At 42.1% G+C, this 22,825-nt stretch overlaps 1 protein-coding gene across 2 annotated transcripts in view; it reads left to right on the forward strand.

Annotated features, from left to right (window-relative positions):
• NRP2 (neuropilin 2) overlaps nucleotides 1-22,825 on the forward strand; it is a 141,930-nt gene that overhangs the window by 43,542 nt on the left and 75,563 nt on the right. For both annotated transcript variants that reach the window (XM_066576079.1, XM_066576080.1), the window contains exons 3-5: nucleotides 14,094-14,275; nucleotides 20,519-20,749; nucleotides 21,855-22,010. In XM_066576079.1, the coding sequence (XP_066432176.1) occupies nucleotides 14,094-14,275; nucleotides 20,519-20,749; nucleotides 21,855-22,010 (569 nt within the window). The remainder of the gene's footprint in view (nucleotides 1-14,093; nucleotides 14,276-20,518; nucleotides 20,750-21,854; nucleotides 22,011-22,825) is intronic.

Raw genomic sequence — 22,825 nt, forward strand, 5'->3', positions numbered from 1 at the left:
GATGATTCTAATATTTGGCATAGGCACCATGATGTCATTACCCTATAGATTAGACAGAAGCCTTGTATGACCCACTGGGCTGAGGATTCTCAGGTCCCTGCACTAAGCTATCGATTAGTATTGATCTCTCATGCACACTGGAGAATTTCTGGCTCAGCATGAGAATGTCGATCCCACTACTCACAATGCACTATTTAAAGCATGTGCATTTTTCCAATCCCCAATACACAGATGAAGTCATCACACCAGTCTACCTTTTAAAAGCTCTGGAGGGTTATCAAAGTTGCAGATATAAATTACTTAACCATTTCATGCCATGCAATAACTATGGTACTGCTATAGTAACTAAGCAACTCACTGTATAGGCTCAGTTACATATGCACTAACTTGAAAGAAAGGAATAGGGTTGCATGTTAGGAATGAACATTATGACATGAACAAGCCCTAGAATTTTTTTTTTGGCAGGGAATGGGTGAACTTCACTGTCTTCTGTAAATGAGTTCTCATGTTAGAATACCGTAAATCTTAAATAATTGATGCCCTGACCCATATATGCCAGTTTGCATCTGTACGTTTTGCTGAAATGCCAAGGCCCAGGGTTACTAAGTAGCAGGTTTATTCAGGAATGGTGTGGGATATAGTTAAGAACACTAGATTTGTAAAAAGAAATATTTATAGTCTACACTGACATACAGTATGATAACGGCTTTACATGTACTATATTTCTTCTATTATCTAATATGCTTCTTTAATAGGAAGACGTAATATGGTTGGGTATATAAAGGGTTAAATAGAACCATATACAGTGAAAGCTCTCTGAAAGACGTATTCTTTAAAAAGACCACTCCCTTATCCAGGCCAGATTTCCTGAGACAGAGTTTCACTTCCACTCTATATTATGATATTACCAAAGTTATGAGTCCTCGATGCAATATATGCTCATGCTAATGCCTATGAACAAAAGTTGCAAAGATAAATCACTGTGCTCAAGGTGAAGAGCCAAGTGATGTGTATCAAAGTTGTGAGTCCTAGATGCAATATATGCTCATGGTAGTGCCTATGAACAAAAGGTAAGACGGCTTCTAGAAAAAGATGCAACAAGCCAAAGTCTCCTTTTGGGGGAAACCGATCCAGTATATAAGCTGAGAACAACCTGATTATCTCACTCTCACAGACTTCAAGGGGTTGTCCCGCGCCGAAACGTTTTTTTTTTTTTTTTTTAACCCCCCCCCCCCCCCCCCCCCGTTCGGCGCGAGACAACCCCGATGCAGGGGTTAAAAAAACAACCCGCACAGCGCTTACCTGAATCCCGGCGGTCCGGCGTCTTCATACTTACCTGCTGAAGATGGCCGCCGGGATCCTCTGTCTCCGTGGACCGCAGGGCTTCTGTGCGGTCCATTGCCGATTCCAGCCTCCTGATTGGCTGGAATCGGCACGTGACGGGGCGGAGCTACACGGAGCCGGCATTCTACACGAGCGGCCCCATAGAAGACTGCAGAAGACCCGGACTGCGCAAGCGCGGCTAATTTGGCCATCGGAGGGCGAAAATTAGTCGGCTCCATGGGAACGAGGACGCCAGCAACGGAGCAGGTAAGTATAAAACTTTTTATAACTTCTGTATGGCTCATAATTAATGCACAATGTACATTACAAAGTGCATTATTATGGCCATACAGAAGTGTATAGACCCACTTGCTGCCGCGGGACAACCCCTTTAAGCATTCCATTTATGCAATTGTCAAAAAATAGCTTAGAAGTCTGGGAGTCAATCCTAACACTTGTTGGCTAGCACCGAAGGCTATATACGCCTAGAGTCAATCCTCCTAAAGCGCCAAACTGCCCAGCTAGAATCTGTAGGTAAAAGCTGGTCTCTTTAAAGGCCCAATCACCCCAGTCAAAAGGTCTAGAGGAGCGAGGTATACAGGATAGATTGTTTCCCTAAGCATAATAGCAGGCTTTAGTATGTCAAAATAACAAAGAGAGGTCCCATCGCCTTGATGGTAGGCAAGGGAATCGAATCAGAAGTTCACCAAAACCCCTAAGACTGGTGTATAACACTGTCTGAGAGCCATTAAAGCCTTGTACTACACTCAAAGAGTATTAAACAGGGCTTTTATGGCTCTTAGACAGCGTTATAAACCAGTCTTAAGGACGAGTGTTGAGCAAACTGAACCAGTAGAAACCTGCTTAAGGTAGAACTTTTGATAAAAGTTTGGTTCGTGTTCGTGCCGAGCCGAACATTTAGCAAAGTTTGACCCGAAACAGAGTTCTACTGGTTCTGTTCACCCAAAACTGCTTATAACATAACTGGTTAAAGTCTCTAATGTTTTCTTTTCATCTATACAACCCGCCTGCAATCTTGACAATCAAATAGTTAAAAGCTTGTTACAATTACAGCAGCCACGTAACCTCCTAATGGCCCGTGACATTAACTTTTGCTGGCCTTTAAATGCATATAGTATTTTTTAAACCATGTAAAATACATATTTCATACTAAGATTGTACACTAGATATATCATATGCAAGTGTGAGGTGCTAAAGCTACCAGGAGAGGTTAAAATCTAGGCGTAAATTGTTATTTTGCGCAACACTTATGAAAAGGGTGTTAATTCAAGTCCCAAAATTAATTAGTGAGAATTGTAGCACTGAAAGGTGCTAAGAACAAGAATCCATAGTGTAAAAATGGTAACCTAGATTTATGCTCTTATATGGTTCACGGCAAGAAAAGTTTCACTGCATATTGTGCTATGCTGATCCTAAATAAAACAAGTACACACATATAGAGCAGAATGATAGAAGTGTCAGCGACCAACTATATATGTGTTTATTCTATGGCAGGACCACAAAATTGACATTAAAAGAAAGCTTCAAGCAACGCTGATACACTCTGTTCTGCCTAGCAAAAGGCCCGAAGAGGCGGTGCGCGACGCAAGGAGTCTCTCTTTGATCTTTGACTAATCCTTGTCTTCTATACTGCCCCTCCAGCACCGCTCTACACATAACTCAGAATATCAGTCTTAGGGCGCTTTCAGATGAGCCTATTTTAACTCTGTATTTGGTCCATGTGTTGTAGAGCATAATATGGAGCTAATGTAAATTTGTGTATCTGTATACATGGCCATACTTTTGATTAGAAATGCAACAAGCGCTGCTTTTGTCAGTTTTTGTCTTCATATTTGCATACATTAGTATGATTTTCTATTGGGCAAATAAGAATCGATATTTAGCAAGTAGAAAATAAAGCCAACCTAGCAAATATGGAGGCAAATGCAGATCAAACAATGAAGAAGCAGAGATGATACGCAGTGTCATCTGTAAAACGTCTGTATTACGGATCCGTATTACAGACCCATGGCAGTATGCTTGTGTGATACTGGCCTTTTCATTTCCATTGCTCAGCTCCATCATGGAAGCTAAACAGCAATAATAATTGAGGTGCCGGATCTGTGACATGACAGGCACAAACAGCACCTGATGGACTCCGTTAACTGTAATTAGGTCTGTCAGGTTTTCATCATATTTTGTCCAGAATTTTATGCTTTATCTGCACTGGTTGCTCTGAATGGAGCCAACAATGCAGATTATGAACGGAGCCTTACCCAGAGTACTCATTTGAGTTAACAGACATACATTAAAGTGGTTGTCCAGTTAGAAACTATTGCTGGCCTATCCTAAGCATAGGCCATCAATAGTAGATCAGCAAGGGCCTGCCACCTGAGACTTTTGTCGATTAGCCTTAAGCTGGATTTTTGTGCTCATGCACTAAGCTGATTTTGCTGGAGGCTTGATGACACAGGCATTAAAGTGAATGTGAACTTGTCCTGCAATACCAAGCCTGGTCACTGCATTAAGAACAGAGCTGCCTGCCTTTTGTAGAAATCAGCTCACTTCTTGAGCTCAAAAGCCCTTACAGCTGATCGACGGGGTCCAGGTGGCAGACCCTATCCGATCTACTATTGATGGCCTTAGGATAGCCCTGGAAAGCCCTTTAAATACACCATATATAATAAGAAAATGTTCCCGTTTTCATGACCGTGTCTTAAACGTGGCATTATATAGCCGGTTGGTAAGATCATGGTCTTTATTGTCAGCATTGGGATCATCTCACACAGGCTCAGACTGGCCCACAGGGGAACAAGTGAATCCACGGTAAGCCCTGAGTCAGGGTGGGCCCCAGCCTCCGACCTTGAGCACAAGATCTGCACCTATTGAGTAAATGGCAGCCTACCAGTTGCTGCCCACTGCACTCTCCATATTGGAGGGAGTTGGATGGAGTACATAATACTCCATCCAACTCCCTCCAATATTCCATCAAACTATAACAAAAAAGTAATCTAACTCGCTGAGAGTCGGTACTAAGAAAATAAATGTGGTATCATGTGTCATCTACAGTGGCATGTATACCAATTTGTACAAACCTATGACAACCCCTATCGCAGAACAAGCAGTTTGTTCCTACATGTCTCTCGCACCGAGTGAAAGTCAAAAATACATTTAAGCAAAATCCACCGGGCTTTGAGTTTGATGGCCGGCTTCCAGATTGGCGGCACAGTGTACGCACAGCGTTTAGGATTGGATTGACCCTTCCTGTATATTTATGGAATGTCAGTGTATGTCTCTAGGGTTCTGGTAGCTCACATTCTCTAAATTACACTTAGCTTTTAGGGAAATCTGGAGAGATGTTTGCTATCTAAACATCCCTAGCTGATCCTAGTCATGGCAGAGACTCCTAAAGCTGCATTATCACAATTCCCATTAATTCTTTATCGGAAGTGTAGTTTAACCCTTTTTTGTTTGGGAGCTGTCGCTGCATCCCTTGCACTTTTATGTTCATGGTGGTTCATATCCAGACAAGGGAGATAAAGCCACTCAATAAAAGAGAAGAAATAAAGGTTTCTTTTCATTGGAAATGTTATTGGTCTGTGATTGAATGTCATCACGTCTGTCATGTTACCTCTGATATTTGATCTCGACAGAGACTGCCGGATGAATGAGTTAATGGGCACTGTTTGTCTGTGAGTAGGTATGGACACTGACATTTATGCCATTGTCCAGACCGAGTTTATATCAAAAGCTCAAAACCCTGGAGCTTCCCCCCCTCCTTCGCTCTTTCATTGAATGCTAGGAGGAGTGTGGACTTCTAATAAAGTATCTCAGGAAGTAATTGATTCCTTACACTCTGAGAATTCTTCTGCCTTGAGGGTCATTGAGGCTGAACAGAAAGCAATGGAAGGTGAGAATTGCCTCTAAATACACCTGGATTGGGTGACAGACTAAGCAACTGAAGTCAGAACGGCATTCTGGAGTGATACTGGTGGACAAATGAAAATGACCTTTTATTATGACTCTCTGCAACCCGGAGAGAACATGTTCATAGGAATCATTATTGAGGAGTGGGATTGTTGTTCGATGAGCAATTCCATACAGTTCTGGAAAGGAATTAGTAATCCTTTTGCTCAATCAGAAAAGAGTCTTTTCGTTGTCATCTTCTGGCAAATTGATAAATATTCTGTTCCACCAGCCATTTTGAAGTTATATCTGTGAAAAAGGGGTTAACAACAATATGGCTGCCATTTCACCTTTATCGCGGTGTAGTATCCAGCTTTTAAAAGTCTTAAAGGGGTATTCTGGGCTCTTTCAACTACTGATGAATTATGTGTTACGTCTGTAAACATTGCCAACATAGACTCATGGCAATGCTCACACGGGACAAATAAACTGCAGAAAATCCCACATAAGACACTAAGGCAAGTCTCACACGACTGGATTTGAATTGCGGACTCCAGAATTGGCGTCCACGAGAACTTTTCGCAGTAAAACATGACCATTGAAAGACATCTATTTTCGATTTTTACTCCACACCCGCGAATATGAATTGCATATTCCGCGAGCAGAAGAAAAACTGCAGCATGCTCTATTTTACCACAGAATTCGCACAGTCAGCCTCTGTTGATGTAAATGGAGGCATCCGACCCGCAGCCCATCTGCAATTAACAGTTTGCTTATGGGCTGCGGGTACCTACGTCATCGCTATGCGATGGTGTGGGAAATACAAACAGAAAACCCTTGTACTGCGCATTACTGCCTGTGAGCCTCTGCGGTCATCTGCAATACAGGTAAGTGCCGTACGCAGGGTCACCGGCCTGGCTCACAGCCAGAATACACTGCGGGTCTCCCACATGCGGAATCCAAACCGGTCATGTGAGCCTTGCCTAAAACCACCACCATACACAAACAAGGGGAAAAGATGGGGAATCTAGCCCTAGGAGCTGAAGTAGGAAAATACCCCTGCCTACAGTGGGGTGAATCTAGGCCACCTGATCCATAAAACTGCCTTGGGGCTTCTACATTAGAAGTCCACATGATAGGTTTACAGAACATCCCGAGGACTTTGGGTTGGGTGACATCACCTGTCAGATGGTGTAGCGCTGGACTGCTAAAACAATGGTCTGGTGCTGCAGTGAGTATATTGCTTTTATATAGTTTGGGTCGTGGGGAGTTCAACACTATATAAAAGTAATAACACGGAAAACCCCTTTAGAACGGTTACCCAAAAATTAGATTTTTATCACTTATAAATAGGATAGCCATCTCTACTCACCCTAAGTAGAGACAGGAAATGTCAATAATCACGTGGTAACAACACTAAGATACAGTACACCAACTAGTTAGCTGAAGTCCGAGGGCAGCACCGAGGAAAAAAGGACTGGACCAACTTCACCCACAAGAGAGGAATAATAAGCAACTTCTAAGAGCAGAGGTTAAAATACATCCCCCCCCCCCTCTGAAATAGATTAGCTAGCCAAGGAAAACACAAACCACCTAGGAGAATTTCAACATTCGACTCCCAATGACCCCTTATCAACAACGGGGGAACACAAGGGAATAACAAACATACAACCAAAAAAGTGTCATAACGTGGCTCAGACTGATCTAGTACCGCCAGTTCGGTTCCACATCGCGGCCGGGATACTTTGGCCCTGTCGAGCTGTGACACTAACCTATGGATAGATTATCAGTAGTTAGTCAATGGGGATCTACCACTCAGGATCCCCATACATCACCTGATCATCCAGACCACTGTCAGGGCAGCCGGCTGGACGTCGTCATCATCGGTAGTCAAGGCAGGAAGTGCGAGCACCAGCTTCACTCCCACTGAAATCAATGAGAGCACTGGGCTTCTATTACATCTGCTCCTCTTTATGGTCGATCAGCTACTGGTAACCTATTCAGCGGATAGGTCATCAGTTAAAAAAGATCGAAATATAACTGCTAGCCAATTTTGCAATTCTGAAGCAGCTAGGAATATTCAACATCTTGACAGAATCCAAAGACTTAATCACTTACATTATTCTAAGACAAAGGTTAAATATATGTGAAATCACCGAGATGTTCCCTCGGTTTCTTTAAAAACGCTGAAGAAAGTGGCACCACTTCCACTAATCATCTTTTGGTTGATTTAATGCCCTCTCCTTTCATGCAGAAGGATGTTCCAAAACTGGTGCACTGGATTAAAAACTGTAATTAAACTCCAGTTTAAGCATATTTATAGAAATGATTTTAGGGACAGAAATAAGCTCTAATTAAAGTGTATAATGTCTGAATGACAGTTTGCAGAAAACCCGAAATTAAACACAGGCTTCATTTTCTTAACAGCTGACAGCATTTAAGAAGTCTTCCTTTTGTTGGCCCATACATTGCAATCATCTGAAACATTCAGCATAACATAGATATGGAATGTCTTTATGGCAGAAATATACCATGGGCGCATGCAACGCTCGGCTCTGGCTCACAGCGGTCGCAGTGTAATAGCTTGCAGTAGTGCTCGCCATATAACAGTTAAATAACGCGCTCACATGATAGCTGATTATGCACTGATATCATCATTCCTACATCCAAGCTTGTCATGTGCAATGTGTTTCAGTGAGGAGTTTTCCTCTCTTTATCTCTCTTCCTCCCTGTCTCTGGCACCGGCTGATAAGAAATAATATCACAGCCCTGTTTTTAACAGCTGAAACAGGAAAAAAAAGTCAGCCCGTCTCTATGTGTCCTACTTTCATTGAACCGATATGTATGGAATCAATATGTCTATAGGTTAAATATAGCTGGAACTATTACATCTGCCTGTTTGTGATTGGAACAGGGTTTTATCAGCTCTCCATAAGTGGCGCTCAAAAGAGAATTCACATTTCAGATTCCGAAAGAGATAGCAGAATACTCTTATTTGTTGCCCTTCCTCTCAGTAATAATAGCCATCGGTTATAGAAGGGCTCCTAATAAGGGTCTATTTACAGGGAAGATTCTCCAGCGCAAGTTCTGTCCAATTGCGAGATGGACAGTATTCTCACGGGAAAAAAAACACATTAATTTCAATGGGTTAATACACATGAATGATTTTTTTTCCCGGACTGATAGTCCAAGATTGAAAAATCACAGCATGTCGTATTTTTCTGCAATTCTGCTGCAAGAATCACCTAATATTTTTTATAGGCGGGTTAAAAAAAACACACTGCACTCATGCCATGGGATTTGCCAGTGTGTTTTTCAAGCATTTTTACTAATGACGCCACATGCGCTTTTTTCACGTGCATGAAAAACGCTCTTAAATATGATGGAAATTGTGCATTTTTATCTCAAAAACGTATCGTACATGCAGGAATATATAGTAGAAGAGCTATATTGGGTTGAAGCTTGGCCCACAGTGGAAGATCTGTAGCAGGACCCCAAACTACGACGTGCCATTAATATTACTGTTGTATCCCTATGGGGGAGAGGAGCCTTGGACCTTTTGACGACTGCTACCTCTCTGTCCCCAATAGCTTGGATGCTCTCAGTTATATCTAATGTAGCCATTGTGGTCATATTCTAGAGAATCTCATACATTTGACTTTGCAGGGTGCCAGGCCACTCACAATGTTTCATAGGGTATGCCCTTTATGTATCAATGTTATTATTATTTATTGTGAAAGCGCCATTAATTCCAAGGAGCTGTTCAAGGGAAGAATAGGGTTAAACAAGATTGCACTAATTCTAAGCTTCAATTGCTACTACATATATAGCCACATTACATGTATAGAACAGGAACTGTAAACATTCACTAAATGACAAATTGATACAGAGGGAGAAAGAATCCTGGCTGTGAAGGGTTACAGTGTACAAGGGATGGGGCAAACAATAGGTGAGGGTAACCGATGCTCATCTTGTGGTGAGAGCAGTTACGGAAGGTTGTAGGCTTGTCTGAAGAGGTGGGTTTTCAGGCTCCTTTTGAAGCTTTCCCAGGTTGGGGTAGTGAGTTCCAGAGCATAGGTGTTGCACAGGAGAAGTCCTGGAGACAATTACGTGAGGAGCACACTAGGGGAGAGTAGAGGTTTTATGAGGAACGGTGGTTGTACATGGGGAGGTAGCGGGATATTAGGGCAGAGATGTATTAAGGAGACATGTTGTGTACAACCTTGTATGTCCTTAATAATAACTTGAACTGGATTCTCTGGATAATAGGCAGCCAGTGAAGGGATTGACAGAGGGGATAGGCTGGGGAGTAATGGGGAGAGAGGTGGATAAGCCAAGCATCCAAATTGAGGATCGATTGGTGGGGTGAAGGACATTACAAGGGAGGCCACAGAAGAGGATGTTGCAGTAGTCTAGCGAGTAGTTGATGAGACCATGCATTAGCATTTTAGTTGACTCTGGGTTGAGAAAAGATTGTATCCAAGAGATGATTTTGAGCTGACTGCGGCAGTCGGTGGCGAGGGCTTGTATGTACGGCGTTAAATGTAACATTTAGACATTGGACTGGTGAAGGTCTGGAACCACTGATAGTGATTGATAGGTCTGGTGGGAGCATACACTGAGTTGGGAAAAATAAGAAGAGTTCAGTCTTTTCCAAGTTAACTTTTAGGAAGCGGGAGGAGAAGAAGGAGAACATGGCCAATAGAGACACTCTCCCATTGACAAAAAAAGTTGATTTTGGTTACATCAGTATACGTTTAAAGCCAACTTCTGCATTCTAGAACTTTAACCACAATGTTATCATTGTACATCGGTGTGTTTATTATTATTGATACCAAGTTCTACAAGTTTAGATAGTTCTTTCCATAAAAACTCACACAGCGATTCATTTATTTATTAAACGGCGGTTTATGTTTTTTAAAGAAACTATTTTGTGATGTAACGGAACTGCGGAAAGAGCTTGCAATCAGTCTTCCCAACATCTCCAGCCTCAGCACTGCAGCACTATTAAATGTTTCCCTATAGAGACAAACACACAGCATTCTGCAGTCAGTGCTCTAAATTTGGCATACATATTTACAGGGTCAAATTCGAAAGGCGCATTTCAAGTTCAAGTGCTTGCATGCAGTAAAGTCATGCGGGGGGAAACACTATGTGTCAGTACAGTGGATAATAAGCGTGACATATTTCTTATACATTTATGCGCATGTTCACTTGCAGACTGTAAAATAACATTTAAAAGTGCCACGGATGGATACACTGTGGAGCTTAACATCTTATTTTCATGCCCGAGGCACGCGTACGAGTGGGGAGAGGAAATATTCCCACACTGCTTGAGCTGTCTAGCAGATCACTCATCTTCTAGGAGATTGCTTAGAAGATAGCTGCTGAGTGAAAGGAACTCACAGACGCAGGACACAGTGCAGCTCTGTCATCTGCAATACGGCTACAGTCACATCTCCATTCTCATTCAGTGGAGCAGAGCCTTCCTGGGTGTAGTTCGCCCACCCTCAGTGAAGAAGATCTGTGCAGTTGTCTTACAAGACAGTGTCATTGTTAACATACATCTTGGAAGGCCAAGGAGTGATTGAGGAAGACACTTTACAAGGTGTTACAATGTCAGCAGTGGTGATGTAGGGATAGATGTGGACATAGACAGCTGTCAGTAGATTTAACCCTTGCTCCCCCCATAGATTGTGCAAGTTACCTCTGGTAAAGCAATTCTCTCTGTCTCTCTCTGCCGCACAACAGTTCATGCATTATTCAGCACTGGAGAATGTCTATAGATCATTTTCTTTCTGAGTACAAAGTAAATATTTAGCAGAGCATTCAATATCTAATTAAATCTACAGATTATTGCACATAGAGGTCTACGTATATATATTATTCATTAAACATTTTTGGTCTGGTCTGCATTTGCCAATATGTACTCAGTCTCACATGCAAAGAAGTGAAATGTCACTAGGCTACGTGTTAATGTTGGAGGAGAAGGAATGGATTTGCATGGTGTTCTATAATACACAGCAGTACGTTTACAGTGTGTAATCTCCTAATCACCATCCTGTCTCCTTAAAGTCTCCTTGGATTGCTTTGTGGTTCTTGCAGCAGCGTAGAGGTTAGTTTATATAGTAATGCAAGGAAGAATGGTTCTAACCGTGGGTTTAAGGCTTACGGGCGAGTGCGATGTAGGTCAGAGAAAATATGACATATCACACAGTATTTTGCTGCGTTTCAGGGATAAATATGCCTTGCATTGCTGTAATGTGTTTTTTATGGACGTGAAATGTGCTTCCCATAGTTAGAATGGTAAAAAAAATGCATTGCACGTGCATGCAAATCGCATGGCATGTGAGTGTGATGTGATTTTTTTCCCCAATCTACCATAGGAAATAATGGGTAATTTTTCCACAAGAATCGCCCAAAAATTAGACATGCTGCGATTTTTCCATCTTGGACTCTCGGTTAGAGAGGAAAATCACTCATGTGAATTAACCCAGTTAAATAAATGGAGCCTTTTCATGTGCAACTTCTGTTCTACTTGCAATTGGAAAGAACTTGCACGTGTATATCGTTTGTGTGAATACACTGTCAGGCTTTAGTCACACAAGCGTATATCAGCCGCAGTTTCACCCCCTTCCGATATCTGCTGTCTATCTGATGCATTGGTTTACAATGCATCAGTTCAGATGGGTGCATTCCTGCGGCATAAAAGTGCCTGGCTGGCCAGGATAGCGCATACAGGCACATTTCATCCGGGTGCCTTTACGTTGGCCAGGAAAGATAGCTCAGGAACTATCTTCCTGGCCAGAATACGACGGCGGCTCCCATAGACTCCTATGGGAGCCAATGGTAGCTGCCGGAGAAAGGAGGTGGGAGGAAGTTTAGCAGCATGTCTGCTAAACTCCCACCCCCTTCCCTCCTTCTCTCTGCCCCTTGTCGGCTGCCAGCAATGGGAGGGGGCGGGAGCTTAGCACACTAGCCCCCGCCCCATCCCCTTTCCTTGCCAAAAGCCGTCGAGGGGGCGGAAAGGGGGAAGCAGTTTAGTAGAGCTGTGGCCGTGACACAGCCAACTGAAAATCACTATGCTCATGTGAATGAGCCCTCAGGCTTTTTTTTACACAGGAGAGTGTGATATCGGTTCAAGTGCATTGCATCATTGCACATGCAATTTTTATGCTTGTTTTTATCAAACTCACATGAAAATCGCATTTACATGTAAGTGCAATGCAATTTTCTAAGCTCCCATTGGAAATAATGGGCAATTCCTGAACAGAATTGGCCAAAAAGAGGATATGCTGGATATTGCTCATGTAAATTAACCCATTGAAAACAATGGGGTTCTTTTTCACATCCATCTCACAACACAGAGAAATTGCCCGTGAAACTTGTCTTTGTAAATCCAGCCTCGCTGACATGCACAGTATTGCCAGATATACGGTTGTTTTTGCCAATCTTGATGTGACCTCTTCAGACTCAGCAGACAAGATGTATCCAATATAACGGGATGCTATTAGTCAGGATAAAGAGTTCTCGTGAACGCTGATAAAAGCAAAGACATCCAAACGGATATCAAAGACCAAAATGCAGGAATTTGTACAGCACTTTCCTGCACTGGTTCCAACATGACACTGAATGTAAAACACATGGCTTTGGAAGGATGTGAGTGAAGAGTTCCAACACTTGGAGAAGTTACTGGTCTTAGAGAAGTGTAAACATTAAGCAGAGTGACTTCACAGGAGGAATTTCAAGTTGATGATGTTACTACACAAAGCTTATTAGCTATGTGAAAGTCATGTGACCTTCCTTTAAAGCGAACGAGGCAATGTCTGTCTGCTGGATTAACTTTGTTTTTTTGCATCTTGTATACATCTGTAAGTATGTGCAGCTCATATTAAAAGAGGACTTGTCAGCATTCCCAACATGTCTGTTTTAGTAAATATTTGCATTTCCCATGAAATAACAATTCTTAGATTCTGCAATGTTCCCTTCCTTTTGAAAATGTATCAAATTCACAAGAGGATGTGACCATTCCCCTTGTCAATAAATAGCGCCCCTCCACAGTCTGAAACTCTCAGCAATAACTGGTCAGTGTGAATTGGTTAGAATGTGTAGGGAAATGCCCCCTTTGACTAGGGAATGGTAACACCCTTTTTTCAATATATTTAGACATTTTCGGGAAGAATAACAGAGGAACAACACAGGTCCTCTTCATGCTTTAGAAATGCAAATGTCTACTGTCATGGCACCCTGGTGCTGGTGATAGAATAGGATCGTGGTGACATCCCCTGTCTATGTAATCCTGTTTTTTGAGTACATGCCCCTGTCATTTGGCTATGTGTGTTGATAACCATGTCTATATGGGCATCAGTTATTGTCCTGTCTTAGGACTTTGGTGAGATAATGGACTGCAGTCAGATTAAGTACCTGGTTATTTAGTCTGCATTATATATATTTCTATCTGTGCTAATCATTTACCCTATCCTCCATCTAGGAACAGACTAAGCCACTTAGGTTTCTAATTTGAGGTCACCCCTATCAGGGCGATCACACTGCTTCTAGGCAAGTTGATTAGGGATAGTGTTCCTATCCCTATATTTCTGTTACCATTACTTGCCCTATTTTGTGTTCCCCATGTTTTGGTAATTTAATATATGCCTATATTGGGCCCGTTTGGAAATATTTTCCGTTTTGGTCTGTCGTGTTGGCGATGTCCGTAAGGGATCCCGTACTTGCGCCTTGCAACATCTTATAGCGTCTTGCTTGCAGATTGCATTACCTTTGCTAATGTCTACATTTTTAGAGAATATTCTTTTCTTTGAACTGGCCTGCTCCTAGTTCTAACATTACCTTCTTTGATTTTACAGGTATGACTTCATTGAGATCCGAGATGGTGACAGCGAATCAGCAGACCTGCTAGGGAAACACTGTGGAAATATTGCACCATCTACAATCACTTCATCTGGCTCACACATCTACATCCGCTTCATCTCAGATTATGCTCGTCAGGGTGCTGGCTTTTCACTGCGTTATGAGATCTTCAAGACAGGTCAGTTTTGAAAAGCTAAAAACACTCTTCAATAGCTCCATAGTAAAACTAATCTGTAAGCACCACCTGTAAGGAGGGCACCCGGTCTACACTTCATACACTCATATAGGCAGACCCTCAGATGCAGATGATTTTGCAAAGATCTACTTTTAAGGCCCCTTTTAAAGTACTACCAAATGGGGGCCCTTGTATGTAGCACACAATGAATGCAACCCTTTCTATCTAGTAGTGGTTTATTTGTGACTAAAAGGGGTTAAAACCCTCAAATGCCATTGTACTTACTCTATTCTCAGTTATAGTGATTACCTAACCAATGCATCATTTAGTAAATGTGCATCATCCCTTGTTATCCTGACTGTGTATCACTCTTCCTGAAAGACTACTTTGATTTAAATTGATGCTATGTTTAATCGATATCTGTTTATGGCTTCTTATGCCTACATCTCAGTCAGCTTTAAATACGTCTGCAGCTGATCAGCTGAGTATTCTCTTATATCAGTGCAAATCGTTAGGATGTTGCCTTTTATTGCTTTTCCAATCAGGTGATGATTGTAGTGATGCATTGAAGCCAAGGGCAAAGTGTTGAAGGTCAATTGAGTTTTATAACCTCCAGACCCACAACCTCATCGTTACTGCCATCGGTGAATCATTGCAGAAGCAAATGGAATTATTTGTATGATAATAATAACAATAATAATCATAATGTAAAACTTGGTTACAATATTATTAGTGGTGTTGGTTAATGGTTATGACTGACTGAAGCTATTACAGCTGGAAATGATGCTAATGATATCACAGATAATTATTTGTTGAAGTAGTTGAAATCAGATGTATGTATAAACACTATTTACAGTCTTAAAGTCTTCGTCCCGGATTCCCTTGGTCAAATCAAGGGTGCATGAGAGAGAGAGCAAGCCGCTGCCAGACACCTCTGGCGACGGCTTATGTTAGTGAGCAGATGTGGCCCCGCTTTGCCACACACCGATTTGACTCAATTTGGACCTGTGGTCCTCTGGTTTTCACCCTTCCGCCCCTCCAGTTGGGATCTGGTCTTTGCAGAGCCTCGAAGCCATTAATCGCAGAAGTAATCTTAGTTATGTGGCAGCTAGTGCCACACAAGACCAAGGCAGAGTACCTGAGGGTGTGAACACAGACGTAACCAGGACTCTTGCCAAGGTCAGGGCAGGCAATATAAACTTCAGCACAAGAGACAAGCAAGAGGTCAGGGCTGGCAGAACAGGTGCAATATGAAAAACAGTCCCCGAGTCGGGGCTGGCAGAGACAGTAGTCCAATAAACGTATCTGAGGTCAGGGATGGAGAACTCAGAGTAGCCAGGAATAAGTAGGAGTTCATAAACCAGGAAAGCACAAAAAGTGCTGATCAAGATTACATAACAGGTGGAACCAAACTTCTTAGGCATCAACCTTTAGGGGAAGGATAAAATACTAGCAGAGTTTGCACTGGCCCTTTAAGTATGGGGTAAGTGTCCCACAGACAGAAGCAAAGGACTGTGCACTGAGGGGAGGATGCAGCGTCTGCTGCAGGACTGGGAATGGCAACCAACCGCAGCAACAGGTGAGCCAAGATAGCGGCAACACACTGTGACACCTTATCTCCCATGAGAACAAAGGATCAGACATTATGAAATCCCAGACATGCCATTCTTCTTTCCCCTTACATCATATGTTGTGATCACAGATGTAACTTGAAGCTTTTGGGTCCCAATGCAAAATATGTAACAGGGCCCCCAAATATAATGCTTTATTCATAGTACTTGGCTCCCTATATGGAGAAGAGAGGCCTTATGGGCCCACTAAGGTTCATGGGCCCAGGTGCAACTGCATCCTCTGTATCCCCTATAGTTACGCCCCTGGTTGTGATGTTGTGGAGTGTCATCCGCCACCCCCTCATACAGTTTGCTGGCTCTATTTTGAGGTTCTCTTGTTATGTTTATGGGCACCTTTAGGTTAGGGTGACACATGGACTTTTTGTAGTCAGATTTTTCTATTTTAATCAATAAGTGACAGTTGCATTCCACAGGAATGTATTAAAGGGGATTTCCAGTGCTGGAAACCCCTGCTCCGACCCCAGTGTATCCTGACACTTACAGCCGGTACTGCCTGGAAAACCACTTTAAGTTTTGTGGAACTCAATGTCTGTTAATTGACTTGAACAGCCCTCCCAATCAGGCCGTGTGAAAGGACCAACTATCAACTGACAAATGAGCGAATGTCAGCTGATCATTCAGTTTCATCTAACATAAAAATACTCACTGATTGGCTGTACATCTTCCCGTGTGAACAGGGAAAAGTACAGCCAACCTATTGGGACAAGAGATTGTAATTGCGATCATTCATCCCGGTAATTTTCTTTCATATGGGCCAAGAATCATCTTAAGTGAGTGCCAATTGACACGCATGTTGATTGGGCTGAAAACGTGGCTCAAGTAAAAGGACCCTTAGACTGCCCGTATACATTAGATAGGGCCAAATGTTCATTCAGCCAACAGCTACCTCACCCAACACCTCCATACACATGCACGCTGAGCTGAATGCACATGTGTGCTGAATGTATGGGAAGGAGCAAGTTGCTGCTAGACACATCTGGCAGCTGCTTATCTCCCAAGAACTATAAAATAGGGCAGTTGAAATCACTGCCTGATCCTTATCTCCTCTGACATCTGACTTTAAGGGAATGTTGGGAAGAGGATCGTCCAAATGTCCTCAAATCATCAGGTTTGCCTAATATCCATCAAAAGACTATGGGCAGCTTAAGTAGTTCATCATAGTTAATCTTCTTCTTTGTAGAAGTCAAGACCAGAACATGCATAGAATATGTAGGGAGATTACTTTTTTAATAGTAGCTGGGTACATCTCCTTGTGCAATTACCACTATTGTATACAGCTTATAACAGAGCAGTAAATAGACTGGAGAAGAGAGATAGGATATAATATCCATATTTGCGGATTGGACTCAAATGTTGGCATCCATGTCAAGAATGGAAGCATGTGGATACAATGATACAATTTACAGTAATTAGAAGGGTTTACAGGGCAATTTATGTTAATATATTTAGGGAAAATGTTGGGGAAATTAAAGTGATACATTGTTTGTAAACAGACTCTCCCTCCCACTCATTTATTAGGCAGAGTTGTAAGGGGAATAGGGTTAAGTGGAGATTGTGTGACTGTCAACAGCTCTTTGTCCATACACAATTTTAGATCATCAGTGACAGTATTCTATTGGTAAGCCAACAGGTCAGTGTGCCTGGGGGGCTTTGCTGTGTATTGGTGGCAGCATAGGGGTCAAGAAGGAAATGACAAAGACTGTGTCTGGTGTGTTGTAAAGAAGGCTATTCAGCACTTTCTGGGACCAGGATCATTCCCAGTGATAGAAGTACACTTTGTACATATTGCACCAAATGCTGAATCTCTGCCCTTAAATGAAGTAATCAGATTTATGACAATTTATGTCTCTTCTGGTGGAAGTAAAATCAGATCCTGCACACTCCATGAATTTGTATTGTCCATGCGCCTTGTACACATGAGAAACATCCTCTCCCTTATGCATTTTTAATGTCTGAGTTGTTGGCAGATCTTGAAAATATCAGTTAACTTCGTCTCATTTGTATTGCACAAGAATTGCAGAAATATACCGTCTCATCAAGATATGGAATAGAGAAAGAAAGGGGGCCATTTGTGAAAGACTAGAGATATGCGTGGCAGTTCCAGAGGTTTTCGGATGTGTGCTGTATCAGTGATCTAGCTTTGTCTTGGGTCTTAGGTACAGTATAAGCTTGTGTGTGTGAACAGAATCGTAGAGCAGGTTCTGCATATATCCCGGCTTGCAGCAGAAGCAGTGTGTATCAGAGGGAAATATTTATGCACATAATATAGAAGACAAGCAAGATCTTGGGATAATTGAATAGTAAGCTGAAGGTTGAAGGTTACCGCATAAATATATTCAAGGAGGGTTTCTGGAAGAATTTTGATTGTGCAGTAAATGATGATTGTGGGGCTAGATGTCAAGAAAAGAGCAGTTAGAACAATCTCCCATTATATGTGGAAAAAGCCTTTAACCTCCTCTGACTCCTATACAGGTGCAGATTTTGATACAGCAGTTGTACTTTATTAAAGCTATACTGATTTGCTGGCGCCCCTAATAGACATGTAGTAATGTGAAGGTGTCTATCACACTTCACCTTTCTCTGATAATTGAATGTTGTATTATAAGACCTGATAAGTACAGCAGACAGCCTCCTAGATTCCTCTATGGCTGCTTTAAGGAGACTCTGTCACCATCATTTTGCACCCCTATCTGAGGGCACCATAAGGTAGTGACAAGCACGGTGATTGCAGTGATATGTCTGCTGTGTGGATCTGTGCTGTGGTTTTGGAGAAAATTACATTTTATCAGTAGCAGAACATGCATAGTGGACTACTAAAAGTAGTCCTGGAAATTCATAAGTTGCAGGCTAGTCCCACTGACTCGGGCCCTCCAGCTATTAATTGACTGCTGTCTGCCTATTACTGGATATAGAGAGCTGCTAATCATTGGCTGGAGGGCGGGGTGGGTGTGGATAGTTTTCAGGACTACTTTAAGTAATCCTTTATGCATGTGCTACTACTGATAAAATGTAAGTTTCTCCAAAACTACTGCACAGATACATACAGCAGTCCTGCCCCCGTCCCACCCCTCCCATTGCACCAAACAGTGGTGAGGGGCGGAGAGAGGGTGGAGAGGGGGCGGGAGCTCAGTGCACTAGCTCCCGTCCCACCTCCTCCCCTTGCAGAGAGGGGCAGCGTATATCGGCCGGTGCGTGAAAACTCGACTGATATACGCCTCTTTGAATAAGCCCTAACTGAGAAAAAAAAATCGCTCAGGTATATTAACTCATTGAAAATAATGGTTTCTTTTCAGGTACCAGTTCTGTTCATCCCACAATGGGATAGAACTCTTACGTGAAACCCGCTTGTGTAAATACAGCTTTAGAGTGACTACCCAATAGCGTTTGCGAATTTGCTGTGTTTTTTTTTCCAGGTGTCTATGGGGCTTTCTAATGTTAGAAACGCATCGCGGTAAAAAAATCACAATTTACCGCGAAATTGCGATTTTGCGCGATGCAATTTTAACATTATCAAGTCCCATAGACCCCTGGGAAAAAAAAACGCTGTGAATTTCGCAGTGAAAATGAACTGTAGTGGGTAGTCAGAAAGCTTTTTGTTTCAGAAAATCCGACACCCTGACAAACATCATTAAAAAGTTTTTCTTCAGTTTACTTTTTCCATCATTTCAAGGGTTAGTGTTGCTTTAAATCTATTGCAACTCCAAGATTCTCCATATAGAAAACCCTAGGAAGCAAAAATGGTTCCCTGCAACTGGGGCGATGTTGTTATTCTCCATGAGAGACATATAATGGCAGATCCCATACACTTCATTGTAAGCATGTTAAAGGAATATATGTTGCATCTTCTTCATGCTAGGTAACACATGGAAGCAAGCTGTTAAACACTGCAAGCGAAATGTTCCCTTTAAGACCCATTATCTTGTCAGGACCGTACTTTGGAAATTGCACAAAGCGTTTGAACAGATTTCTAATTGTGAATTGCACACTTCTTAGACATTTTAGTTTGAGCATTGGATGAGATTCTTGACCCCTGCTTCAGTCTCTAAATCATCCCCTTCAGGCATATCAGAGATATCGGACACACAGCAGGACTCTCTGCAGATTGAATATAATGGGTACCATTGTTGCAATGTGTATTGGCCTAGTGGCAAGCAGAAAGCCTTCTTTAATCCTAAGAAATTTAACAGCCATTCCTACTGTCTAATTCAATCTCTTTCATGTCCGTCATCCTTGAAAAACATTTTTCATGTGATCTCTGGAGATTTGATTTATTAAACAAGAGATGACACATTAATGACAACTCTACTATTGTACAGCAGGAATATGTGAACCCCTCAGGTGTCAGCCATTGCTAACCCAAATGTTCGGTTTGCAGTAAATCAGAATTATTCTGCTTGTAGAATTTACCATTTTTATTCGGGATTGTACTTTTATTGAGTCTGCATGCTTTATAGCCATAGAGTCATTAGAATTCGACTGCAGCCTTTGCAGTTTTCTCCCCAAACTAATGCAGATTTGGTGTAGAATGTCCTTAATGTTATGACACGTCATTAGTTCTTAAGGTTATGGAAGTCATTCAGCATTGTGTCAGCTTTTCTTGTTTGTATTATTGTAGGCTCTGAAGATTGTTCAAGGAATTTCACCAACACCAATGGCACCATTGAGTCTCCCGGCTATCCAGACAAATACCCACACAACCTGGACTGTGTATTTACTATCCTAGCCAAGCCAAAGATGGAGATCATTCTACAGTTCTTGACCTTTGACCTAGAGCATGACCCCCTCCAAGTTGTAGAAGGAGATTGCAAATATGATTGGCTAGACATCTGGGATGGCATTCCAAATGGTAAAATGTAGAAAAAAATGAAACTGTAGATAAGGCTTAAATCAGCTGTGGTTGGTATTTGAAGATTCAAGCACATAGTAACCAACAATGATTGATAGATAGATAGATAGATAGATAGATAGATAGATAGATAGATAGATAGATAGATAGATAGATAGATATTTGCATTTTATACTCAATGTAGTTAATGGGGTATTGGAAGACTTTACCTATTGATGACCTGTCCTCAGAATATTACCATCAGTAGTTGATTGATCGGAGCCCACCACTCAGGATCCCCACCCCACCACTCAGGATCCCCACCAATCAACTGATCATTTGGCCCGCTGTCAATGCAGTGGGCAGAACATCGCCACTGGTCAGTGATGGAAGGGTAATAGCCAGCTTCACTCCCATTGAAATCAATGGGAGCGCTGACTGCTATTACACTTCTGGCTCTTCGCTGACATCAGGAATCAGGCGTCCGACCATGACCGCGACGAGGAGCTGGAAGTATAATAGGAGACAGTGCACCATTGATGTCAATGGGAGTGAAGCCAGCTATTTCACTTCCTTCCCTGACCACCTATAACATCATCCGGCCCCGCTGTCCTGACAGCAGGGCAAGTAATCAGTTGATTGCCAGAGATCCTGATCAACGGTCCCCGTCAATCAACTAGGATAGATCAGCAGTAATTAAAGTCCCAGAATACCTCTTTAAATTATGTTTTTTTTCATATACTTTTGATTTCAGGATATACCATAAGACAGAGAGAATATAGTTGTGGATCGTATGTGAGTTATCACTTTGACGCTTTTATGCTCACAGTCTCGACAGAACAGTTGTAATGTTTTTTCTTCCACGGTTTCCATTAAATCAGGCTTTCTACCTCTTCCTCTGTCTCATCTCTGCAAGAAACTAAGCAATCAAATAACTACCTTTAGGACTGCAGTGTATTGTATTAGATTACTGGAATTTTCAGCTGTCTCCTGCATATAGCGTTACAGCTGGTAGCCAGTATAGGTGATAAGAAAGCACCAGAGTGCTATTAGTAAAACATAGAAGGAAATGACAGCGTCTAATGCCCTCAACTGATAACACTGATGCTCTTATTTCTCTCTGTAGTGGGGCCTTTGATTGGCAGGTACTGTGGTACGAAGACCCCCTCCGAGATTCGGTCTTCAACTGGAATCCTCTCCCTCACCTTTCACACTGACATGGCAGTGGCTAAAGATGGGTTTTCTGCTCGCTATTACCTTGCCCCTCAGGAGGTCCCTGAAAGTGAGTTGAATATCTTTCTGCCTGGCTGGCGGGTCTTGACAGCCTCTGCATTCATCTGTCAGTACACCTTCCAAACACCTGTCTTCCTTCTGCTTTGTGATACCTGAATTATTCTAGGTTTAGTGTGCCTTTTATATTATTGCTATGTCCTGGATCCCTCAGCCTGGCTTGTTATTATATGTTTTGTATCAATCAAATGTTATTGAAGTTGTTGCTGTCTTCGACAGTACAATAAGCTCACCGTCAGTCAGTTCAATCCCCTCGGTGCATAATTGCCTGATGTGTTTGTCTCATCGCGCTCTGTATCATTTTTATTCTTTTTTTCTACCAAAGTGTCTTCTCAATAAAAGTTTGCAACCAAATTGCATATTTATCGGTTGCTCTCCTTTTTAGTGAAAACTAAAATTTGGAGGAGGTGCAATCTCGAGGCTTCTTTCTTTGCAGTCCGATTCCCAGAATGCCTTGGGAATAATTTTCCTGCAGAGTGGCTTTAATTAAAGAATATCTTTTGGAAGCAAACTGTAATGTTTATAGGTTATGAAATTGAACACAATCGTACGTTGATGTTGATGTTTTTTTAATTAGCTTGTTCCTGCATTCTCCACTTATTATGCATTCTGCTTATTGTCTCAGTAGCACCTTATTGTCTGCAAAACTTCTCTAGTGTTAAAGCACAGGGCCGCTGTATGTGGCTGTGTAGTATTATTAATTATCATTTTTATATCATTAGTGCTAGTTATAATCTAAGAACCTCCATACATACACCGCTGGGATGGAAAGCCAAGCATAGACATCTGACTATAATGTGCAGAGTG

This window comes from Eleutherodactylus coqui, chromosome 8 (genome assembly GCF_035609145.1).
Source record: "Eleutherodactylus coqui strain aEleCoq1 chromosome 8, aEleCoq1.hap1, whole genome shotgun sequence".
NCBI lineage: Eukaryota > Metazoa > Chordata > Amphibia > Anura > Eleutherodactylidae > Eleutherodactylus > Eleutherodactylus coqui.